Source organism: Sorex fumeus, unplaced genomic scaffold, assembly GCF_029834395.1.
Source record: "Sorex fumeus unplaced genomic scaffold, SorFum_2.1 ptg000006l, whole genome shotgun sequence".
In the NCBI taxonomy this organism is placed as follows: Eukaryota; Metazoa; Chordata; class Mammalia; order Eulipotyphla; family Soricidae; genus Sorex; species Sorex fumeus.
The window spans coordinates 4,866,644-4,892,659 of record NW_026606063.1 but is presented as its reverse complement, the minus strand read 5'-3'; the positions used below and the strand labels follow the sequence as shown (position 1 = coordinate 4,892,659).

At 47.3% G+C, this 26,016-nt stretch overlaps 1 protein-coding gene across 2 annotated transcripts; it reads left to right on the top strand.

The window, feature by feature from the left end:
- The first annotated feature begins 828 nt into the window (after nt 1-828).
- SLC30A6 (solute carrier family 30 member 6) lies at nt 829-24,027 on the top strand. Of its 2 annotated transcripts, XM_056123869.1 has the most exons (14): nt 829-876; nt 6,003-6,089; nt 8,155-8,239; nt 10,442-10,484; nt 11,535-11,600; nt 14,290-14,370; nt 14,816-14,851; nt 15,813-15,907; nt 17,923-17,971; nt 19,083-19,202; nt 20,378-20,480; nt 21,430-21,477; nt 21,727-21,795; nt 22,993-24,027. In XM_056123869.1, the coding sequence occupies exons 1-14, from the start codon at nt 874-876 to the stop codon at nt 23,494-23,496; spliced, it is 1,389 nt and encodes a 462-aa protein (XP_055979844.1). In that variant the 5' UTR covers nt 829-873; the 3' UTR covers nt 23,497-24,027. The 2 variants fall into 2 exon arrangements, with proteins under 2 accessions (XP_055979844.1, XP_055979849.1); XM_056123874.1 differs by lacking the exons at nt 829-876; nt 6,003-6,089; nt 8,155-8,239; nt 10,442-10,484 and having other exon boundaries at nt 11,571-11,600; nt 14,821-14,851.
- The last annotated feature ends 1,989 nt before the right edge of the window (nt 24,028-26,016 follow it).

Here is a 26,016-nt window from a genome sequence, read left to right as displayed (position 1 = left end):
CCTGGGTTAGATACAATCTTCATGCACTTTCTTCTTTTTTCTTTTTTGCTTTTTGGGTTACACCCGGCAATGCTCAGGGGTTACTCCTGGTTCATGCACTCGGGAATTACCCCTGACGGTGCCCAGGGGACCATATGGGATGCTGGGAATCGAACCTGGGTCGGCCGCGTGCAAGGCAAACACCCTACCCACTGTGCCATCACTCCAGCCCCACGCACTTTCTTCTAAGGACACTTCTCTGTATCATTTTTAGCAGATTAACAAGCAATAAAAAAAGAAACTATTTAGGACCTACATTGGTAAAATTATAAATAATGGTGGTGGGACTGGTGTTGAAATGTTGAACGTAATAAACTACCGTGAACAAGCTTATAAAAATTAAAAACAAAATCAACAAGCGTTTTTGGAAGCTGAAGCGGGTACTGGGCACTAACCCGGTCTGCGTTCAAGTTCAAAGGCTACTTATGGCACCCCTGAAGCCTCTGGCCCGGCTCCCAATCTTTGTTTCCTCCTGCTAAGGGGGAAATATCACCTATCTCGGGCTACGGGCAAACACTGAACCACGCCGGTGGCTCCCAGCGCTTGGGACTCCTGAGAAATTCCCCCAGTTTACAAAGACACCCTCGAACCCCTCAACAAAGGAGCCAGGCACACCCATCCCCCATCCCCCCCACAGCCCGGAAGGGACGTAGGGAGCCGCTCTAGCCAACAAAGCCGTCTTTATGATCCGGAAGGCGGAAGGCGGGAGCAAGGGCTCAGTGACGCACTTCCGCCCCCCGCAGCCAATAGGACGTGCGCCACCGCCCCGCCTCTTCCGCTCCCGGGACCCCGCCCCCAGAGCGTCTTCCGGCGGGAGCTGTGCGGCTCCTTACCATGGTGAGTTGGGCTGGGCGCGCGGCGGGGTCCCGGCTCAGGCGGTTCCTTCTCTGTCCCCTCGTCGGGCCGCGGCCCTCCGGACGCCGCGGCTGTGGGGGGCGTCCCGGACCCCGGGGGGCGCGGCGGCGGGGCCCGGCCGGGCTCTGGGGTCGGCGACCCGCTCGCTCGCTGGCCCTGAGGAGAAGGCGCCGCCCGCGGACCCCCGCGCCCGAGCGAGACCCCCACGGCGGCGACGCCGCGCCCGACAGTCGCCCGGCCGAGCCCGCCCCGCGGCCCTGTGTGGAGACGCCGCAGGGGGCGGGGAGCCCGACGGCCGTCGGGGACCCGCGGTGGCCGCCAGCCTCGGGCAGCGCGACCCTGTGAGGACGGGGCAGCCTCGGGGACGCGACCCTGTGAGGACGGAGGAGCCTCGGGCAGCGCGACCCTGTGAGGACGGCGGAGCCTCGGGCAGCAGGACCCTGTGAGGACGGAGGCTCGGAGGAGCCTCGGGGAGCGCGACCCTGTGAGGACGGAGAAGCCTCGGGGAGTGCGACCCTGTGAGGACGGAGGAGCCTCTTGCAGCGGGACCCTGTGAGGACTGAGGAGCCTCTTGCAGCCGGACCCTGTGAGGACTGAGGAGCCTCTTGCAGCGGGACCCTGTGAGGACGGAGGAGCCTCGGGCAGCGCGACTCTGTGAGGACAGGGCGGCCCGAACAGGGTCTTCCCGGAGGGACCTGGCCCCAGGGCGTCGGACTCTCGGACTGTCGCCGCAAGTTTTCTCTCAGTCCTTCCACACGGACCGTGAAGAAAACTTGACCTTCAGGCCGGCCCCAAGCCTCTCGTTACATTCCTCTGCAAATGTGGATGTCAAAGCCGTGCGTGCTGCGCCGGAAACAACAACAACACAACCACAAGGAAAAGGAAAAGTTACCGTTCTGTTGCCCTCAGTCTTGTTCAGCAACAGCCCCACGACCCCCCACCCCGGGAGAAGCTCCTTCCTTGTTCGGTTTGGGGCCACACTGCGCTAGGCTCGGAGCTGACTCCTGGCTCTCGTGCTCGATTCCTGGAGTATTGTGGCGGCGGGGATCAGACCCTTGTTGGCCACTGGCAGAGCCTGTCGATTCGGCCGAATCTGCTTTCCAAAGAACTTGAAATCGAGTTCATCACATCTTCAACGCCCACCGGCGGCATCTCTTTGTTCACTGCCACACGACGGTCCCAGCACCCCCCCCCCCCCCCAGCTCTCTTCTACACTTTTAGGAGCCTCCTTTGTGCTCCCCTGGTGCCATGGTGCTTTCCCCATCTCCCTTCCCCCTGATTGAAGTCGTGATGTTCCACGCATGCCTGGTTGTGATGCTCTGCACACGCATCAGTTGCACAGTGGCTGTCGGTCCTGACACACACACGTTGAGGTTGTAGTGCACCTGCAGGTTGCTGTGGAACTGGGGCTGGGACCCACCCAGGGCCACATTCCTGACTGTAATGCTTGCACATCTTTTCAGGGGGCTCCACGCCCCTTAACTGGGGTACTGGCACACATAGGACCACAGTGCAGCCATGATCATGTTCATCTCATGAAATGGCATCAGAGATTGAATTTGGAGCCTCATGCTTTGGTAGGCAGGTGATTCACCCATTGAACCATCTTCTGGCCCCATAACATGGTGCTCTTTATCAGTGGTCTGGTCACCTTTACCAGACTATAACAGTACATTTACGTATTTCCGAACTGTTAAGTTCTTCAAAAGGAAAACCTACATAGTCACACTGGTGTCTCCAGAGCCTTGTGCAGTGCCTTGCTCAGAGGAAGCTTTGCATAAATTTCTCGAGGGGTAAACGGGATTTGGGCCATACTTGGCAGTGCTTGGGTTTCTTTCCGGCCGGGTGCTAGGAAGAGGCACCCAGTTGTGCTTGGGGCACCAGGTTGTGCTACGAATTTAAGCCAGAGTTTCAGCATTAAAAGCATGCAGTCCAGTGCCAGTGAGATAGTATAGCCAGTAGAGTGCTTATCTTGCACATGGCCAGTCAGTTTTTTTTATTTATTTATTTATTTATTTATTGAATCACCATGGGAAAGGTTACAAAGCTTTCAGGTTTAGGTCTCAGTGGCCAGTTTTGATCCTTGGCACCCCATATAGTCCACTGAGCTGCCAGGAGTAATTCCTGAGTGCAGAGACAGTAGTAACTAATTTTTTGGTTTTTGCACCACACCCGGGAGCTGGTTTTTATAGTCTCTCAGTCAAACCTCAGCGCAGAAGATATTAGCTGAGCAAATTGGGAGGTAGACTATAAAAACCAGCTCCCGGAATGCGGCTGCGCTACATCTTATTATGACATCTTATTATCTCACTCCTACTTTGGACGAACTGGCAGGCTACTGAATGTAACCTGCCCACATGGCAGAGTCTGGCAAACTCCCCGTGGCATACCCAATATGCCAAATTCCAGTAACAATGATGGGTCTCATTCTCCTAAAGAGCCTTGAATACAGCACTTTCTTAAAAATCTCAGGGCTAGGATGAAGGAGACGTTACTGGGGCCTGCTCGAGGCAGTCGACGAATAACAGGATGGTCGTGATTCGTGCGCCACACCCAGAGATATTCAGGGGTTACTCGTAGCTCTGTGCTAGAACCTGGGTTAACTGTGAACAAGGCAAAGTCCCTACCCACCGTAGGGTAGTGGTACTATCTGCTACTGATAGGGTACTTTCCTGTCCCAGCCAGGAGTAACTTCTGAGCATCATCAGGTTTGACCCTCAAACCGAAGCATCCAAAAAAGTTTGCACTCCGCCCTTTTTGAGCTGTCTTTCTGACCTGTGTGTACTTTATAAAACACAATAAATTAACTATGGTACTAGATTTTTGTGATCTGAGTATCAGTAACCCAGGAAAATGAAAGCATTAAAATTTAGGGCTGTTTCATGACGGAGTAGAGACGTACTGCTTGCTGAGTATTTGCTTGAGTGTTACTCTAAAACTCATGTTTGATTTTGATTTTTTTTTTACTTTTTTCCATACTGGTGGTGCTTAGGGCTCACTCCTGGCTTTCCACTCAGGGATCTCTCTTGGCAGTGCTTAAGTGCACCATATGTGGTGCCAGGGATTGAACCCATCCTGATCAAGTCCAATGCAAGCACCCTCCCTCCAAAACATAATATTCTTACACTCCTTTTGGTCTGGAGCAATAGCACAGCGGGTAGGGCATTTGCCTTGCACACGGCCGACCCTGCCGACCTGGGTTTGATTCCTCCGCCCCTCTTGGAGAGCCCTGCAAGCTCCCGAGAATATCTCGCCCACACGGCAAAACCTGACAAGCTCCCCGTGACATATTCGATATGCCAAACACAGTAACAACAAGTCTCACAATGGAGACGTTACTAGGCCTGCTCAAGCAAATTGATGAACAACGGGAGTACAGTGCAGTGTAGTGCTACCCTCCTATTTAGTACTAAATAGCTTGAAAGTGTGACATTGCTGGTAATAAAGTGTGAAATTTGTCTGATAACAGTGGAGAATTTGGGGAGGAGTGATAAGTTAGTTTCTTTGCTTGTTTCTTGTTTTCTTGTTTTTGTATTAGGGCCACACCCTGTGGTGCTCAAGACTTTTTCCTCACCCTGCTCTCAGGGATCACTTTGACCAAACCCAAGTCAGCCATGAGCAAGGAAAGCATTCTACTGCTCTAACTTAATCTCTGCCTCCTAAAGCAACAGGATTTTTTTCCTTAAATTTTTATTAGTGAAACACCATGAGGTACAGTTGTAGACTTACAAATTTTTGTGCTTGGGTTTCATTTATACAATGATCAAATACCCATCCCTCCACCAGTGCCCATTCTCCACCACCACTGATCCCAGTAGCCCTCTCACCCCCCACCCCCCATCCCAAAGGGCATTCCCTTTTGTTATCTCTCTCCTTTTGAGTGCTGTGGTTTGCAAAAGAGACATTGAGTGACAATCATGTTCCATCTATAGTCTACTCTCATCACGCATCTCCCATCCTGAGAGGAACCTCCCCAAACCCTTTATTTGGTGCTCCCTTCTCTATCTGAGTTGCCTTTTCCCCTAGCGTGTGCAGCTGGCCTCAAAGCCATGGTGTAATTCTCCTGGTACTTAAAGGTAAAGGTAAAAGGCCCTCCCGTTGATCGTCGATTTGCTCGAGCGGGCCCAGTAACGTCTCCATTGGAGACTTTGTTGTTACTGTGTCTGGCATATCGAATACTCTCGGTAGCTTGCCGGGCTCTCCGAGAGGGGCGGAGGAATCGAACTTGGGTCGGCCATGTTGGCCGCTTGTAAGGCAGACGCCCTACCTGCTGTGTTATCGCTCCTGGTACTTATCTCGACTATTCTTGGGTGTTAGTCTCCTATTTTGTTACTAAATTATGTTGGCCAGAGCAACAGCTTTAATATTCAAGTACATGAGACTTTGTAATCAAATTATTATGTGTAACCCACTGAAAATTGTGAAAAAATTTTTTTTCTCTAGAAACAATTACTCTGCTTTTGGAATGACAATTATATATATTAAAATTATTTTTTATTGAATCATGATGAGATACATAGCTACAAAGTTGATCATGGTTGAGTTTCAGTTATATTTTAACACCTGTCCCTTTACCAGTGTACATTTTCTGCCACCAATGACTCCAGTTTCCTTCCCCCCCCCCCCAGCCTGTCTACGGCAGGCCCTTTTCTTTCTCTCTCTCTCTCTCTCTTGCTCTCTCTCTCACTCTCTCACTCTCTCTCTCTCTCTCTCACTCTCTCGCTCTGGTTTACAATACTGCTACTGAAGGGTTGTCGTGCATATTACTTTATCACCACTTTACCTCCTTTCAGGACTCAGGTCTTATCCAGAGTGAACATTTCCCACTATCCATTGTCAGAGTGGTCCTTTCTCTATCCTTACTGCCCTTTGTCCTAGAGCTGTGTCCCAGCACCCCTGCTGTGCAGTTAACTACCTCTGTGCCGCTGGACCTGTTACTGTTCATTGTTCTAGCTTTTAGGGTTACTGTGACTATTCAGTTTATAAATTCAGGTAAATTATAACTTGGTGTGACTCTTATGACACTCTAAATGCTAGTGACTATCACATCATAGAAATGGGAAGCAGATACTTAAATACTGAATTTGATGTCTTTTGTATGTTTAAAGGGGACAATTCATCTCTTTCGAAAACCACAACGATCAATTTTTAGCAAGTTATTGCAAGAATTTGGACTTGTAGCCTCTGACCGCAGGGTAAGTTCTTTCCTTTAAGTTTTTGTTATTGTTGGGATAGGGTAGTTTGGTCCATTCCTGTGTTGCTCGGAGGCTGCTCCTGGCTGCTCTGCACCTGGCCCACTGCTGCCATCCTTGGGGGATCGAATGTGGGGCTTGGGACTGAACTGGGCCGGCCATGTGCAAATACCTCGGCCCATGTTTTCCATCCTGCCTTTCACCCTGATCTCACTGCTCAGCTGGGCTGCCCTGGTTTTGCTGGTGGGGTTCAGATGTTGGCACACCCAGCCAGGGTGTTCTCAGAGCTTTGCTCTGCCTGGGGTGTGCGTGTGCATCTGCTGAACACACTCTGGTTTTTTATTTTGGGCGCCACACCCAGCAGTGCTCAGGGCTTCCTCCTAACTGCTCACTCAGGGATCACTCCTAGTGAGTTTTGGGGGACCACAAGAGGCGCCAGGGATTGAACCCAGGTCAGCCACATGCAAGGCAAGTGTCCTGCCCACTGTGCTCTCTCTCCGGCCCCTGGACATCGCACTCCTGACCTGAGAGACCAGCTGGGGGCTGTGGTGCTCTCTGGGGCTTGCCGCAGTGCTCACAGGCTCCTGAGGCACTCGAGGCACTCCAAGGCCATGGTGCTCCCATGTATTAGTTGCTGATGTTTGCAGGGGATTGCCCCCCTGGGTGATGCTCACCGATACCCAGCTGTGCTGTGGCCAGCGTGACTCACTCTGGCAGCACTGGCTGTGGGAACTCGCAAGCACGCACTCTCGGGGTAGGCTTGGAAGCCTGAAAGGACCACAGAGTAAAGGAAATTCATGCCCATCGGGGTGGAGTCTGGAGCGGAGACTGGGCAGTGTCCAGCCTCTGTCCGAGTCATTCTCACGCTGTCCATTCCCTGCCTTGTCTCTGGTTCCTCCTGCCTCTGCTTGTGTAGAAGCGCAGGTCTCCCCGCTTTGTTGGGAATGTGCCGGATCAAAAGAGAAAAAGATCTCGGGAGTGCTCCCTTTGCTTTCGACATTTATTTTCATTTCTACTCCCTACCCCTTGTTGTTGCCCCCCAACGAGTCTGCTGTGGTTCTCGGGCACTCCCGCTGTGGTGCTCACTGGAGGAAGCTGTTGCCAGGGAACCTACAGCCTGCCGGGCCTCACTCCTATGCTTGCCAGGCGCCACTGCCTGCTGGGCCTGGTGCCTGCATGTCTTTTTGTTGTTTTGTTCGTTTGTATTGATGGTGCCAGTGATCAAGACCAGGTCTATTGCAATCCAGTTTTTTTTTCTTTTTCCTTTTGGATTTAATTTAGAAGTTTTGAGAGGGGAAAAGAGGGAGAGAGAGAGAAACATGCTCAAGAGAGAACATGGGCTTCTCCTGAGTGGAGAGGGAGCCCCAGCACACATCCCACAAGCATTAGATATGAAATTGTGAAAGCCCGTGTCTCCAGAGGGGAGATGCTCTTGTGCTCTTGTGCTCAGATGCTCATGTGCTCGGGCACCCTGTGTGCTCCGCAGCTTATGAACTCAACCTGTTTTATTATGCATGTGACCTCCACTTGGCCAGCTCACCAAACAGCCGCGCCAACCCTGAATTCCTCAGCCCACAGGGACCTTTTAGCTTTCACAGTTCTGTTTCATGCAGGTGTGGGGATAAATAGCCAAATGCTTGTCCCTCCTTCCCCCTTTTGGGGTGGGGTGAATACTTCATTTTGGTGTAATTTCAAGCTCTCGGGCAAGATGAGTCTGAGGCGCTCCTTTTACCTTGCACACACATTTACCATTGTTACATCTGGCCACCCGTGTTCATGCAAAGAGTTAAAGCGATACTGAAGTGTTTTTGTGTTTTCTCACTCTTCAGATGTGTGTCAGAATTTATTTGATCTTGAATAACTTCATTTCTGAATTATTCATCTAGATTTAAATTTTGTAATAACTTGGCCACTGAGTGTTTTGCTAGATTTAGGAAATGTGGTATTGCAGCTTTTCTGAAGGTAATTGTGCTCATTGCTTAGTATGGCAGAGTATGAATTATAGGAGCTTGAATGTCCCCAGTGAAGGTTGTCAGCTCTGTGCAAGTAACGCTTTTCTCTTTCACAGTCCTGGAAGATCCTGCTCTTTGGTGTAATAAACTTAACATGTACTGGTTTCCTTCTCATGTGGTGCAGTTCCACTAACAGTATAGGTAAGGCACTGCTCTCGCTCTTACTGAATTAATCACTTTCTTTTTGTGATTTAAAGTAAAAGCATATCTTAACGTTACATAGAATATATTCTAAAATACAGCTCAAGAAATATAATCAAGAGCATTTATTTGCAAAGTGCTTTGTAAACTGTTGTTCAGTTTTTAGGTTTTCTTGTCAGGGCTCATGCTCAGATGTGCTCGGCGGCTACCCACAGCTCTGTGCTTGGGCGCTACTGTGGTTCTGTCTTCTGGGGAGCCAGTGTGCTAGGATAACCCCAGGCTCCAACACTCAGTCCTACTGTGCTCTCTCTGCCACTGGTATTCTCCCTCTGTCATTGAGACTATCATTTTTATTATATACAGTTAGACAGTCATTGTACTTGTATTTTTGTTTATTTGTTTTGGGGCCACACCCGGCAATGCTCAGGGGTTACTCCTGGCTCTGCACTCAGAAATCACTCCTGGAGGGCTCAGGGGACCATATGGGATGCTAGGGATCAAACCTGGATTGGCTGCGTGCAAGGCAAGTACCCTACCCGCTGTACAATGGCTCCAAGATCCCAAGACTATTATTTTTTTTAACTTTAACTTCATTTTTATCAAGTTGGGCTTGAGCGATAGCACAGTGGATAGGGCGTTTGCCTTGCTTGCAGCCAACATGTCCGACCCGAGTTCAATTCCTCCGCCCCTCTCGGAGAGCCCGGCAAGCTACCGAGACTATCTCGCCCGCACTGCAAAGCCTGACAAGCTCTCCGTGACGTATTTGATATGCCAAAAACAGTAACAAGAAGTCTCACAATTTGTTGTGAGATGTTATTGGTGCCCGCTCAATCAAATCGATGAACAATGGGAGGACTGCTTTAAAAAGTTTTTCACAATAATTCCTTATATTTAATATTCAAACACCAATCCCACTGACATTGTACCTTCCCACCACCATATTTTGAATCGTTTTCACCCCAAATCCCAAACCGTGCCCCCCAGAGAAGAACCAGAACAACGAATTTTGTATTGCTTGCTAAAGACAATCCACGAAGAATGGTCCAGTAAAGTTTCCTTGGAGGAAAGTGTGTGAAGATTGTTGTATTTCATCCTGGAGCCATTAAGCCCTTGTATAAGAGATTACAAGCATGTTTGTTAAACCCCATCAAATGTTGTGTGCCACTCTTGGGACATCAATGGTATAGAGTATGAGAGGTCATGTGGCCACATTTGTGTCTGCACTCTATGAATTCTAAAATTTAGCATATGCTCTGTATTGTTCCAATTTTAGCACATGTGCTGTTGAAGTGAGCATGACTTATTATTTAACTTTCAAAATATTTTAAGAGATATTTTTAAGAGAGTACACCAGGTAGGGCATTTGCCTTGTATGTTGCCAACTCAGATTTGATCCCTGGCACCATATATGAGCCCTCTGAGCACTGCCAGGACCGACCCTGAGAATTCAGCCAGGAATAGTTGTGAGCATTGCTAGCTGCAGTCCCAAAACAAAACAGAGAGAACCAAAAAACTTAAAACTTGGTATCCTTCGGGGCTGGAGTGATAGCACAGCGGGTAGGGCGTTTGCCTTGCAAACGGCCAACCTGGGTTCGATTCCCAGCATCCCATCTGGACCTCGAGCACCACCAGGAGTAATTCCTGAGTGCATGAGCCAGGAATAATCCCTGTACACCGCTGGGTGTGACCTAAAAAGCAAAAAAAAAAAAAAAAAAAAATTATATCCTTTGGGCTGGAGTCATAGTGCAGCAGGTAGGGTACTTGCCTTGCATATGGCCGACCTTGGTTTGACCCCTGACATCCCTTGTGGTCCCCTGAGCACTGCCAAGAGTAATCCCTGAATATAGAGGCAGAAGTAACTCCTAAGCACAGCTGGGTGTGGCCCCCAAATCCCCAACCCCCTAAAAAATATTGATACGCTTGATAAAACACATTGCTCTGCATGTTAGACTGTGGATTCATTTCCAAGGAAGAGAAAAACCAAAAAGGTAGAGTCACCAAACTTGGGCTACCTGCATTAATCGAAGTAACAATGTAAGAGGGTTAATCTGATTTGTAATCAGTGTAGTAATGGAGGCTCTTCACAAGAAGCATTTGGTGGTCGGTTATATTCTATGTTATATTCATATAATAGAGTTATATGTTATATTTCCTAACAGTGGTTTCAGTAACATTTTAGTCCCTGTTCTTGTTGCTTTGCAGCTTTAACTGCCTATACTTACTTGACCATTTTTGATCTTTTTAGGTAAGTTTTTTTTAAAAAAAATATTTAACGTTTTGAAGCTAATAAGGAGTTTGTTGCTCTGAATTTATGAATTTCTTGTCATTCATTGGAAAGTGGATTTGTGGTATAGATAGGTAAAGCTACCAATATGAAACCTAGACACAAGCAACAGTAGTGAGAAAGCACAATGAAAGAAAATGTCCCATTCATACAACAACAGCAGGACAGTTCTCAGGCCGTTGCTCCAGGTGTCTGGCCACCTGTGCGTGGGTCACTTGGGGCTGGAAGCGCCCCTGGCAGAGCATGCCTGTTCCCTCAGTAGCAGTGCCCTGGGAAGGAAGTGAGAACAAGCCATCATGGGCGGGAGGTGATGCAAAGCTAACAGCCGTGAACTTCCTCCACGTGACCTCCTCGTTCTCACGTCAGCACTGCCACGTGCTTAGGCTTGTGCTTGAACGATGTCTTTCTACCAGGCTTGAACCTGTGTGGACTTGAATGATCTAAAACAGGTCATTGTCATCACTTGAACTTCACAGTGCAGTAAACTGTTACAGGGGAAATCTGCTAAGCTTAGAAAACAAACATAATTTGGTCTTGCCCAGGATGTTATTAGTATTTAACTGTTAATGAAGATTAAAGCTTATGCAAGGTAAAATTGTATGTGTCTAGAATGATTTATTGTTTTTTGGGTTTTGGTGTTTTTTGTTTTTTTTTTGTTTTTTTTTTTGCATGCTCAATCACAAAAACCTTTTGGGGTAGGTAACTTGTTGAATAAAGAAAGTCTTCATTTCTGTTCTGCTTAATGACTCAATGACATGTCAGAGTTTCTTTCGCTTTATCCATATGTTAATGCTGTCACACAAAAATTTAAATTAAAAGAAGACAAAGGGAAAATAAAGTGCAAATAAATGAAAAAAAACTGGTTAGGATGCTTATTGTGGTTAATTTTAAATTAGGATGACAGTATTAATGCAGAAGCATGTAACTTTCAACAATTTAGAAAATCTGAAATTTTAATTTCTGAATATTTAGCTTAGTTCTAATCCTACATTCATTTTTCTTTTAACCTAGCTTATTGACATGTTTAATAAGTTATTGGGTAATGATGAAGAAACCTAGTCCTGTGTATTCATTTGGGTAAGTTCAAATCATTTTATTTTCTGCCACCTTACTGCTATTAAAATTGTCGTTATGGAGTGGGATGTGGCCCACTGGTAAAGTATATGCCTTGTGCCTGTGCTCTGGGCTTGCTCCTTACCTGCTGTCCTATTGCTCTGGCTCCAAGTGTGTTCTTAGATTTTTATTATTCTGGTCACTTAGGGCCTTTTTTTTGTTCTTTTGTTTTGTTTTGGAGCCACACTCTGCAGTGTTCTGGGGTTACTCCTGGTTCTGGAGCTCAGGAATTCTTCCTGGCAGGATTTGGGGAACCATCTGGGGTGCTGGGGATCAAACCCAGGTCAGCTGCATGCAAGGCAAATCCCTTGCCTACTGTATTACTGCTCCGACCTGTATGTTCATGTAGTTTTTAAAAAAATCTTGATCATGGTACTTTAAATATTTTGGCTCTGTTTTTAATTTAAAAAAAAAAGCCACATAGCTCTGTTCTTACCCAGCTTTCCGTCACCTTTTCCCTTTCTGTGTAAACTCCCCTCCCGCCCTCTCTCCTGCAGTGCTTGTGCTCTTGCTGGGGCCCTCCCCCAGCCGAGCTTCGAGTGCACTCTGACGCCAGCTTGACATCACTGCTTTTGTGTGCTTGTGTTCCTACTCTCAGAACCGTTTTTCCTTACATCTCTACATGTCAGTTGAAGCACAGTTATAACACATCAGGTTCTAATGCTGATTCCAACATTCCCCTTTACAAATAGCAACATAGTAAACGTATTGTTTTCTGAAGATAATCATTTCCTTGACAAAATAGTAAGCCTTTTTACTTACCATAAGTATTGAATTTCATTAAACTTTGTGTTGTGAGGATACCAAGTAATGATTAAGACAGTGGCCTCTGACCTCCAGCTGATAGTGCACAGATAATAAGAAACACTCATAACTAACTGCACTTGTGTGTCAGAGTGAGAGGCAGTATATGAAGTAGTTAGAGTCATGAACTCAAGGAGCTGGAGCTAGAGTATAGCGGGGAGGGTGTTGGCCTTGCATGTGACTGACCCAGGTTCTATCCCCAACACCCCATTTGGTCGTCAGATCCCTGCCAGGAGTAATTCCTGGACTCAGAGCCAGGAGTAACCCTGAGGAGTAAACCTTCTGGGTGTGGCCAGAACTGCTAAGTATCATGGTCAGAATTGAATGAGAGAGAATAAAAGCATGATTCCTGGGCCGGAGAGATAGCACAGTGGGGAGGGCACTTGCCTCGCACATTGCCAACCCGGGTTCAATCCCGGTACCTCAAATGGTTCCCAAGCCCATCAGGAGGGATCCCTGAGTGCAGAGCCAAGAGTAAGCTCTGAGCACCACCAGGTATATCCCCCACCCGCCAAATAAAAACCCAAACCCTGGTCCTGCACTTGTTAGTTGCATGTCTCTCAGACAGTTGCCTTTCTTCTCTGTGTTACAGGTTCCTGATCTCTCTCATTGGGCGAGGGTAGGAGGGGGGAAACAAACACACACACACAGACACACATACAGACAGACACACACACACACACACACACACACACACACCTCCCAGTGATTCTCAGTGAACAGACCAGTAGTTCAGTGCAAGGATTGAGGAGGCAGTTCACTTGGGCCCTGTGGGCTGTCTCAGCAGTGGATAGAGGGCCTTGTACTTGAGAATTGAACCAGTCTCGATCACAAGAAAGCCTGGCTCCTTCATCCCTCTACTCTTCAGCTCTTCGCGTTTGCTTTGTCTTTTGGTTTTTGGGCCACACAGTGGTACTCAGTTTTACTCCTGGCTCTGCGCTAGACTGACTCCTGGTGGTGCCCCGGAGGATCATAGGGGTGCCAAGACTCAAACCTGGGCCAGCCGTGTTCAGGATCAGCGCCCTGCCCACACTGTACATCTCTCTGGCTCTGTTCTCTCCTTTTTTTTTTTTTTTTTAAATAAAGTAACTTATAGGAACCAGAAAGTTTCAGTGCAGTTAGAATGTTGCATACTTTGGCTCAGTGTCAGAACCTGTTCAGTTATAATAATGATGGTGTTTTAGAAAAATAAAAACCACAGACCTGAGTTTGACAACGTGATTTTTTGTTGTTGTTTATTTTGTTTTGAGGACACACCCAGCAGTGCTCAGGGCTTAGTCCTGGCTCTGCACTCAGGGATCACTCCTGGTGGGGCTTGGGAAGCATATGCAGTGCCAGGGATTGAACCCGCGTTGGCCATTTACAAGTCAAGCTCCCTACCCACTATACTATGGCTCTGGCTCCTGGCAAGGGATCCCGAACAGATCTGTACCGTTTTTTGTTGGAATCTCTGTTATTTCTTGTCTGTGATAGCACAACCTGTAAGACATTTGCCTTGCATGCGGCCCACCCGGGTTTGATTCCTCTGTCCCTCTCGGAGAGCCCGGCAAGCTACTGAGAATATCTCACCCGCACGACAGAGCCTGGCAAACTTCCCGTGACATATTTGATATGCCCAAAATAGTAACAACAAGTCTCACAATGGAGATGTTACTGGTGCCCGCTTGAGCAAATTGATGAACAGTGGGAGGACACTGCTACGACAGTGCTGCAGTGCTATTAGTCTAGAAACTGCCATCTGTTCTGGCAGTGTTTGGGTCATAGGTATTTTGGGTGAGTGAGTGCATTAATGAGTGTAAGTGTGTTCTAGAAACCCTGTTTTCTGACCTACTTAATTTTTGGATTTCAGATTTGAACGACTGGAAGTCCTGGCAGTATTTGCCTCAACAGTCATGGCACAGTTGGGAGCTCTCTTTATACTAAAAGAAAGGTACATTTGTGTGTGGTGAGACTGTCCTTGTCACTTCTGCTGTGCCACCGTTGGGGACCTGGAAGTGTCCAGTGAGACACGGCTTATGAGCAGGTTCTCAGTTCTTAAGCTGAGTGGGACTAGCACCTTCTGGGTGCTTTGGACATAAACTTCCTTCTTTCCACCCCTTTCTTCGATTTTGCTACTAACATGTCTGTAGGGAGGTGAATGAAAAAGGTTTAGTCAGTATATTCAGACTTCCTAGAAGCCCATTAAAATAGGCTTGGTTAAGGTGAACATAGTATTTTGAGGGTCCTTTCTGAGTCTTGCCTCCTCATTGCTAAAAATCAACTTGGTAGCATATTTAAAGAATTTACAAACTAAACTGGATTGGTTTTATAGGTAAAACCAGGTTACAGGTTCAGAGTTCATATGACTTGCTTAATACATTCTTTTTTTCTTTCAGTGCAGAACGCTTCCTGGAGCAGCCTGAGATACACACGTAAGACTTGGCCTTATATGCATTAGGCTAGTTGTGGGCCCGCTGCCTGGGAGACCCAGGGAGCTATGCTGTGCTCCAGGTCGAACCCAGGGCCGCGGTTACACGGCTTGCACTTTGTCACTTGAATCACCTCCCTGGCTTAAGAGGACCTTTCTGTTTTTGTATTTTGAGCCATACCTAGCTGTACTCAGGGCTTAGGCCGGTCTCTGTGCTCTGGGAACCATGGGGTGTGTGTGTGGGGGGTGCTCTGGATCGAAACTAGGTTGACCATCTGCGAGGCAAGTGCCTTACCCTCTTTACTGTCATGCCAGTTCCACCCCTCAGTTTTGCTTTTAGTGGAACATTTAATGTAATGAATTAAGAGTAGCAGGTGCTTGAGCCATCAGAGTCCTGAGTGTGCTAACACACACCCCACAGATATTTCCAAAACAGAATCTCCCAGCACCAAGACCACTTCTCTCGTCTTTGGCTCTTCCCCAGCACTCGCTCTCTGCATGCTGCCTGGGGCCACCTGTTTCCAAGCCAGCCAATCTTCTCTGCTTAGCTATAGTTTAAACTTTGACCCCAGACTCTTTCAGTCGTGTGGAAAAGACGGAACTGTTATCGCCACGATATAGCTGGTGGTTGTGTGGACTTTAACTGCTCTTATCGGTTGACTTCAGGACAGTCTGACTCAGTGCTAAGAACAGGTCCCGTTGGTGCTTTTACACATCTGTGCCGTGCACTTCCTGGAGGAAGCCCTGAGTAGTGCCGAGGTCCTCTCTGTCCTGACTTCGATGGGGAGACAGGACGCAGGATGTGGACGCTGGGCTCGAGGCCAAGTTCCGATTCTGGCGTTGAAACTAGCGAAGTGCTGAAGCAGAGTGCCGTGCCTTCCCGCCCCTCAGTCTCTCTTCTTGCTGAAAATCGGGAGTGATGGTATCTGGAAAAGCTGGCGAGTGATGACGATGTTGTTTTTCAGGGGCAGATTACTGGTCGGCACCTTTGTGGCTCTGTCTTTCAACCTGTTCACGATGCTTTCTATCCGGAATAAACCTTTTGCTTATGTCTCTGAAGGTATGTTTTTCATTTCCCGTTAGTGAGAAATCCACTTTGCCTTTCAGGTCTTCTCTTAATAGAGGGTCCCAAAACTGTAGTTTTCAACAGCATATTACTTCACAGCAGGCTGGACTGGCAGGGATGATGTGTGCTGACACAGTGTACCTAACCCATAATCCGAGTCAGATCTCAGGTGTATCACCAACCAAAGAAAAGTTTGTTTCCCGCTTTGTAAAAGGATCCATGTAGTTAGTAGAATAGATGAGTTAATTGCAAATAATTATATTGTTAGAATTAAAAAACCTTTCTGGGGCTGCAGAGATAGTACGGTGGGTAGATCACTTGCCTTGCACACAGCCAACCGGGTTCGATTCCTGGCATCCCATGTGGTCCCCTTAGTTCCGCCAGGAATAATTCCTGAGTGCAGAGCCAGGACTAATTACTCCTGAGCATCTCCAGGCGTGGCCCCAAAACAAATAAAATATAAAACACAAAAAAGAACAATAGAACACAAAGAGAAAAATGGCGTATTGAAATCAGGCCATATTAATTATTACATTAGTTGTAAATGTAATAACTTATTCTAATTAAAAGGCAGAAATGAGTGGCTGGAGAGAAGACAGTAGGTCGGGTGCTTGCCTTGCCTGTGGCCTACCCGGGTTCACTTCCTGCCATCCCGTTTCGTTGTGTCTTCAGCATCACCAGCACTGATCCCTGAGCACAGAGCTATGAGTAACTCCTGAGCATCCTATCAGGTGTGGGCCAAAAAATAAAAAAAGAGGAAGGGGGAAAAACCTCCTTCTTGCAGTTGGTAACCATGTATTTAATAATACAGTCACGGTCACGATCCTCCGTTGTTCATCGATTTGCTCGAGCGGGCCCAGTAACGTCTCCATTGGAGACTTTGTTGTTACTGTGTCTGGCATATCAAATACTCTCGGTAGCTTGCCGGGCTCTCCGAGAGGGGCGGAGGAATCGAACTCGGGTCGGCCATGTTGGCCGCTTGTAAGGCGAACGCCCTACCGCTGTGCTATTGCTCCAGCCCCCATGTATTTAAAGTAGCAAAATTTTATTTCTTTTGAAATAAGTTTCTGTGTTTACCCATGTACAAATTCAAACGGTTTTTTTTTTTTTTTTTGCATCAGTGGTCTGAAATATTGGGATTTAAAATTATTTTTTCAATTATTTTTGTTTGTTATTTACTTTGTTTGGGGGACACACCTGGCAGTGCTCAGGGCTTACTCCTGCCTCTGCACTCATTTCTGGTGGGCTCAGGCGACTGACCATGTGAGGTGCCTAGTTGACTGTGTGCAGCAAATGCCCTACCTGCTGTACTATCACTCCGGCCCCAGTACTGGCGTTTTTTTTTCTTTTGGGGTCACACCTGGCAATGCTCAGGGGTTATTCCTGGCTCTGCACTCAGGAATTATTCCTGGTGGTGCTCAGGGGACCATATGGGATGCTGGGAATCGAACCCTGGTCGGCCGCATGCAAGGCAAACTCCCTCCCCATTGTGCTTTTGCTCCAGCCCCAGTACTGGCATTTTTAATCAGTAGCTTGAAATCTCTTGAATGCTCCAAGTGTTAACTACTGCTTGGTGGAGAATGGAGGTAAAAACAGAAACAGGTCATATGGACACATTAAGCTCAACTCGGTGCGGTGGCAATCTTTTCAGGGCCCACGAACTTGAGTACCAGGACTGTGGGAAGGGAAACCTTTCCAAAATGCCCATTTATGCTTTTTCTTCTTCAGTTTTTGGCCCACAGCTGGTGATGCTCAGGGCTAACTTCTGCCTCTGCACTTATGGACCACTCTTGTTAGCACTCAGGGGACCATATGGATGCCACAGATCAAATCTGGGTTGGCCACAGCAAGGCAAACGCTGCACTATCATTCTGACCCCTAAACTTATTTTAAAGTTGAAGAAAGCACATTAGTGGTGTATTCTTCCATATCGATCATTTAGGAAAGAGCATGTATTTGGTAGTGGTGTATTCTTCTGTATTGATAATCCAAGCGTTTTCTTCCTTAAGCTGCCACTACGAGTTGGCTCCAAGAGCATGTTGCAGATCTGAGTCGGAGGTAAGTGTTACGGAGTTCCATGATACACATAATTTATGGGTTGGTTTTGTTTGGGGTCCAGCCCAAGACGTGTTTGGGGTTCTCCCTATTCTGAGCCCAGGGAACTGAGAGTTGCCCAGGATGATCTTGGGGCTCCTTCGTGCAGTGTTCCCTCTGGCTTATGGCTCACGTCATTGAAACGGACTGTGTAAGGCTCGCACTCGGGGAACTTACGTCATTCCATGCCGATGGTAACACCTGAATTTTCCAGATCAGATTCTTAGGCTTAAAGGCGATCTCTCCCCAACGCCCAATTAGGTCAGATTGTTACTTTCCTTTCACCATTTCTTCCTTTTTAATTTATCAGACAAAAGACTTTTAAGAGTGAGAGCCTTTCTCCGGAATCCTCTTTGCTTTCTTTACAGTGTTTATGATTCAGTGGTGGGAGAAAACCAACACTCTGGTGTAGGATATGGTGTTGGGCCACTGTACGTGTGACACCCCGTCATTATAGCACTGGGGACCACAGTGTCTCAAATAAGATGCCCTTTAGATGCTTTCGCTTTGGAGCAGTGCTCAGGGGCTATTCCTGACCTGTACTTGGGTCATCCCAGCTGGTGTTTGGAGGACCATATGTGGTGCCAAGGATTCAAACCTGCTCTAAATTTGATTTTTGTTTCTGGACCACATTTAGTGGAACTTGGCTTAGTCCTGGCTCTGTGCTCAGCGATCACTCCTGGAAGGGATCTGGGGGTCATATCTGCTGCCGAGGATCGAACCTGGGTTTGCCATGGACAAGGCAGGCACCTTACCTGCTGTACTATCTCTCCAACACCCTTAGATCTTTCTTAAAAGTGTATAGTTGAGGGGGCCGGAGTGATAGTACAGCTGTAGGGCGTTTGCCTTGCACATGGCTAACCCGGGTTCAATCTTTGGCATCCCATGTGGTCCCCACCAGGAGTAATTCCTGAATGCAGAGCCAGGAGGAACCCCTGAGCATCACTGGGTGTGACCCAAAAAGCAAAAAAAAAAAAAAAAAAGTGAAAAAGTGTATAGTTGAATTTATCTATGTACGTTTGTTTTCCTCAGTATTTTGTGAGTTCTAATGGTAGCTCTGTTTGTTTTTTCATAGTTTATGTGGGATTATTCCAGGACTCAGCAGTATATTTCTTCCCCGGATGAATCCGTTTGTTTTGATAGATCTTGCTGGAGCCTTTGCTCTCTGCATTACATATATGCTCATTGAAATTAAGTAAGTATTGTTTGCTGTTATACAAGTTTCCAGTGGTGGGCATCAGCCAGAAGGGTAGGCTGAAGCTTACTGCGTTTTTGCTTCAGGCCGGGTGAACCATGGCCCAGTCTGGCCTCAAGGGTCTTCATCTGAAAAGTTAAGGGTTATGGATCAGGTCATTGTTGTTCACTGCAACCTGTAGTTGAGGCTAGGTGAGTTTTTAAATTCCTGACGATCCACCCAAGGGGGGACACTGGAGGGATACCGCCCAGCTGCTATTGCTGAGAGGGGGAAGAGAGGAAATAGAGGCTTTCAGGAAAGGTAGTGGTGGCGGGGACGTCACACCTATTGGTGTTGGGCTAGAACTCGGGGCTCCTCCATCCATGAACTTTAGCCTTTGAACCACAGTCCCAGCCCAGACTTATAGTTGCTTTACACTTAACGTGTGTAACTAATGGCTCTGTACCGACCTCTTGAATATTAATGTTTACCAGATTTAATGTTCTTAAATTTTGGGGATGTCGGGGGAGGTGTTTGGGCCACACCTTGTGGTGCCAAGCAAGGGCTTACTCCTGGAGGTGCTGGGAGGACTGCATAGGGATCGGACTTGGGACCCCGAATACAGAGCAGGCACTGGGCCTCTGGGCTGCCTCCCTGACAACTGTCTTGCTGGGATTGTCATTCTCACGTCTCTATTTGTCTGGATATCTGCTGGGGCTTTTGTTTGGGGGTCACACCTGGGTGTGCTCAGGGACAACCCCCAGTTCTGTGTTTGGGGTACCCAGTGGTACCATGGGGCCATGTGGTGCTGGGATTGGACACAGGCTTCCTCTGCGCAAAGCACGCCTTCAGCCCCGTGAGCTTTCTCCAGCCAGTCACCTGCTAGGTAGCCACTAAAATGATCATGCACAATTACAGGCCTGGACATGTATTTTCACTTTTCAACTTCCCCCTTTCACACTTTATTTTTAAGAATTAAAAGTGTTTATCACAGAGCCTGGCAAGCTCCCCGTGGCGTATTCAATATGCCGAATACAGTAACGACACTAGGTCCCATTCCCCTGACCCTGAAAGAGCCTCCAGTTGTTGGGAAAAGATGAGTAAGAAGAGGCTGCTAAAGTAACAGAAGCCAGCCTGTAGCCTTGGTGATGAATGCTGAATTCCAGCTGTTCTTGAGGATTGCTGTTTTCTCGCAGTAATTATTTTGCTGTGGACACGGCCTCCGCCATCGCCATCGCCCTGATGACCTTCGGCACCATGTACCCCATGAGCGTGTACAGCGGGAAGGTCTTACTCCAGGTATGGGTGCTCCTCAGTGGGCGTGCTCAGTGCTCGGTGTGAGCCGGGGGATGGGCGCGGGGGTGACAGGGTGAGAAGTGGGGTAGGCAGCCTCTGAAATTTGTAGAGTAAGAACCAGGTACAATTCTGGCTCTTACTCTACGTATATAGTGTAGAGTAAGGCCCAGAATAGTGCATTTTTTTTTCTGTATTTGATAGATAAACATGAATGAAGTACATTTTTCCTCTATTAGTGTTCTGAGGGAAATGGTTTTCTAATTTTTTTCCCCTCAGAAATGTGCTTTGGTTATTATTTTCTCAAAGCTTACTCCTTGGGGCTAAAGCAATAGCACAGCGGGTGGGGCATTTGCCTTGCACACGGCCGACCCGGGTTCGATTCTCAGCATTCCCTGTGGTCCCCTGAGCACTACCAGGAGGACTGCCTGAGTGCATGAGCCAGGAGTAACCCCTGTGCATCGCCGGGTGTGACCCAAAAAAGAAAAAAAAGAGCTTACTCCTTACTCTGCGCTGTACTCTCACTCCACACCAAAATAGTTCTTGAACCTTGAGGAACATGTAGATAACGCACCTGGGTAGACAGGTGACCACAGGGGCTGGAGGTGAGGGGGCTGTGCCCTTCCTTCTCTCTCACCTCCTGGCTTTTCTAAAACCCCCGGGAGTAGGAACAGTGGGCTAATAGTTGAATAGTGCCACATGCCCCAAACAAAATGTGTCTTTCCTAAAGAGATTTTGGCTGGTTGGATACTCTTCTCGAGATAAATATAAACACTGAGCGCTGACTGCTGCCTGATTCAGTTGCCCCATTCGGGGGCCCTCTTAGTCCCCTTTCCTAAGTCGAGAGGATGCATGTCACACCAAGCAGAGGGGGGCGCAGACCCTTTGTTTCAGGGCCGTAGTTGTGGAATCTTTGGGCCCTGCAATCTGTATGCTGTTTCTCTTTCCCCCCCAGACAACACCACCCCACGTAATTGGCCAATTGGATAAACTCATCAGAGAGGTAAGACAGAATAGCCAATGAAATCGTTTGAACTTAAAATCAGAGATGCCCAGTATGGGTACAAGGAATGTCAGACAAAAACAGGGAGGGGAGCGCCTTGGTCAGCGCAGACTATGGGAATGGGCTGACCTGGCCTTTGGCGGCTGAGCGTGCCGTTGGGTACGGCCAGACTGCACACTGAGCGTGGTTCGGGGTGTGACTGACTGCTGGGGGCGCTGAGCAATCACCTGTTCCTGTGCTCCTGCCCAGGTGTCCACCTTGGACGGAGTTTTGGAAGTCCGAAATGAACACTTCTGGACGCTGGGCTTCGGTTCGTTGGTATGTTTTCTGTATATGACTTAAGTAATTATTTTTCAAACAAAAAATATTCTCATAAATTATTTTTTATGTTTGCTTTTTGTTGTTGTTGTTGTTGTTGTTTTGGGGCCATATCCAGCAGTGTCCAGGGGTTATTCCTTGCCCTGCACTCAGGAATTACTTCTGGTGGTGCTTGGGGGGATCCTGTGGAGTGCCAAGGATCGAACCCGGGTCAGACATGTGCAAGGCAAAGACCCTGCCCACTGGGCCCAGTATTTTCATTAATTCTTTATGAGGTTTTGATTCCCAACTCTTTCGCATGTGAGGAAATGGGGCTTGGCTTAGGCCATATCCTCAGTGCTCAGGAGCTAATCCTGGCTCCGTGCTCAGGGGACCCTGTCCAGTGCTAGGGATCGAACCACATGGGCAGACACATGTCAAAGGAGTACCTTAACCTGTCTCCTTGGCCCCTGATCTAAAATGTCATGGATGGGGGTGGTGGGTGGGATATTGGGGACATTGGTGGTGGGACAGTACACTGGTCGAGGGATGGTTGTTCAGTCGTTGTATGACTAAAACCCAATCCTGTAAGCTTTGTAACTATCTCACGGTGAGTCAATAAAAAAGATCTAACGAATTCAGTAACCTAGTTGAGACTAATTGAGGGATAGGTAAAGGCCCTCCCGTTGATCGTCGATTTGCTCGAGCGGGCCCAGTAACGTCTCCATTGGAGACTTTGTTGTTACTGTGTCTGGCATATTGAGGGATAATTTCCTTTTTTTTCTTTCGAGCTGTCTGATGTGGCTGGAGCGATAGTGCAGTGGGTAGGGTACTTGCCTTACCTGGGGCAGACCCGGGTTTGAACGTTGTCACCGGACCTCAGCAATACGTGTAGTTCCTTGAACATAAAGAGATAGGACAGGGAACGAACCCCAGTAGGCCGTGTACAAGGCAAGCACCCTACCTGCTATACTCTTTCTCTAGCCCTATCCTGTTTCTTCAAGCCTTCTCTTTCTTGTCTTTGTTTTTGGGTCAACCCGGCAATACTCAGGGGTCACTCCTGGCTCTGTGCTCAGGGATGACTCCTGGCAGGGGACCCTATGGGATGCCGGGGATGGAGCCTGGGTCAGCCGCGTGCAGGACAAACGCCTACCTGCTGGCCCTTCGCTCCAGCCCCCACCTGAGCCCCTTCTCTTTCTTGTAATTTTTGTCCCTTAGGCTGGATCAGTGCATGTACGGATTCGACGAGATGCCAATGAACAGATGGTCCTTGCCCATGTGACCAACAGGCTGTACACGCTGGTCTCCACTCTCACCGTCCAGATCTTCAAGGATGACTGGGTCAGGCCTGCGCTGGTGTCTGGGCCTGTGGCTGCCAATGTCCTGAGCTTCTCAGACCAGTATGTCATCCCCATGCCACCTTTAAAGATGGCCGAGGACGTGAACCCCGTGACATCCACCCCAGCCAAAGCCAGCAGCAGCCCTCCTCCAGAATTTTCTTTCAATACGCCTGGGAAAAATGTGAGCCCGTTCCTTTTTTTAAACACACAGACAAGACCTTACAGCATGGGCCTTCCTCATGGACACTTACCCTATAACAATGTGCTTCATCAGGGACTTGGAGCGCCAGGAGCTGGTGCCCCTCAAGAATTCAGGACTGGATTTACCCATATACCAAGTAGATATGGGACAAACAATAGACTTGGGCAACCAAGACCATGATCAACTCAAGTTTAACTTATTTTTATGAGGACTTTTGACCCCTTGGCTTCCAGTTTATTTAGTAATCCTCCTTTGCATCGACTGTTCAGTCATTTAAACCTTGGAGAACAGAGGTTTGTTCACATTGAGTGAAACAGTGAAACTATATTTTTGTAAAATGTGTTCGGTTGGTGAGATTTTAAGTAGACTTCCTTTAGAAAATGTGTTTCTCCACATGTGAATTTTGCCCTTTGATTTTCTACCTGGCTGCACTGTGATAGGATATTACCGTTTGGAGAGAGCCATTTGATTGAATGAATATCTCTTTATTGAAGAATATAGTATTTTCCCCAGTGAAACATAAGCATATATCTCAAATAATGAAAACTGTTTTGTTTTGAGGTCCTCCTGAATTATGTCTTGCAAAGGAAGAATACTTTCTATTTAATTAGAAATTTTAGAACATAACTTGTTATCCAGCATAATTTAAAAAATTTTAATTACCAGGTTTTTTTTAAGGTTTTCTAATTAAAAAACAGTACATTTAAAAATAGTTCATGGTTCTCCAAATGTTTTATTTTGGTGACATGAATTCCAAACTCTTTGGTGGCAGGCACTGGAAGAATCCGTGTTTTCTGAATTTCATTTAGTCAAATTTTATCCCCTTTTCATTAGTTGACTTTTTAAAGTTCTTGTTTTCTAAATAAAATATGTCAAAGTTTACCAAATTGTATAGCGTTCCATTTGTTATATGGAATTCGACATCTTTTCAAAATTGAAGAATCTTAGTTTACAGTGTATAATTTTACCAAGACATAATGATTGTGAGATTCCAGAGTCCTGGACATTACAATGGGCAGTTTCTAAAGTGGTTTGCTTTGTCAGTCACTGGATTGTTAAGTATCATATCCCAACAGCAAATTTGTTGAAGTGCAAGAATCACGTTTTTTGGTATTGTTTTGAGCCACAGTTGGTGATGCTCAGGGGTTACTCCCGGCTCCGTGTGGCCATGTGCAAGCCAAGGGCCCTGCCCCCTGTACTGTCGCTCCCCACCAAGAATCACTTAATTATTTTACTTTATTATTTTTTAATTTTCCTAACATAGATTAAGGACTTTCCAACATAACCAGTCTAATGTAAACAAATAGAGGTCACAAGTTGCATGTAGGGTTTTTTTAAATGAATTTTGTGTTTTGGATTTTGTTTTGAGGCCACACTAGGGAAAGCCTCGACGGCTCTCCCTCTCGCCACCTGTTTTCATTGGACTCGGTCCGCTTGCCCACCCGGGGCAGCCCAGGCCATGGGCGGATGAAGGAGGAAATGAGGGTCAAGCTGGTTGATGATCAGTAGCCATTTATTTCATTCTCCCCACGCGCCTGTTCCAGTCTCCCTGAGCCCCTCATTCTAGTCTCACGCTGCCCCTCATTCTAGTCTCACGCTGCCCCTCATTCCTGTCTCCTTCTATCTCACTCATCTCATCTCATCTCTCTCCACGCGCCTGTTCCTGCATTCTTCCCCTACGTTCTTCTCCCTGTCCGCCTTGCTAGTCTCTCCGCGCTCCATCTTGCTCCCTGGTCTCTCGTCTCTCTCCAACTCTCTAGCACTGGGGGTAGTCACCAACCCTGGTACCCCCCACTCCACTACCACAAGCATTTTTCTCTTTTCTTCTCTCTTACTTTCTCACTTTCTCTCTCTCTCTCTTTCCTTTTGGGCACTATGGTTTGCAATATAGGTACTGAAAAGTTATCATATATATCCGTTTCAGCACTCAGTTCTTTTCCAGAGTGAACATTTCCAACTATCATTGTCATAGTGATCCCTTCTCTATCCTCACTGTCCTCCACCTCCCTGCTCCCCTTTTGTGGCAAGCTTCCAACGTGGACCAGTCCTCCTGGCCCTCGTTTCTACTCTCCTTGGGGGTTAGTCTCATACTATGTTTCTTTATATTCCACAGATGAGTGCAGAGTGCGGTCATTCTATGTCCGTCCCTCTCCGTCTCACTCCTTTCACTGAGCATGATCCTCTCTAGGTCCATCCATTTATAAGCAAATTAACTAAATAAGTTGGTGGGTTTTCCTTAGGAAGAACTCAGCCGCTGCCTGCTCTCCAAGCCTGTGTTCTCCTTGAACACGTACCTTGCTCCTTGCTTCTGTTTCTTTGCTGCTTATTTCCACTCTGGGGAAGCCCGTGTTCTCTCTCTCCTATATTGCCCTTCTCTCCTTGCACATGTTCTTTTTTTTTTTTTTAATGTAGGAGTACTGCTATTTATTCAGCCACTGATGAGGCTGACTGAATTAGGCATGAACTCCACTCCTTGCACATGTTTCATAGTAGGTTTTATTCAATAAAAACTTCCTTGTTCCATAAAAAAAAAAAAAAGAAAAACTCAGCCACCGGTAGTTCAGTTATTTCATATCCAACAAATACTGATTGAGAGCCCAGTCCATGCTAATTGCACCGAGTAAATGAGTGTACAGCATTTCCATTTTTGTGACCTTCTGTTCTCAGGCTAAGGGGAACATGTGGATGAACAAGACCCAT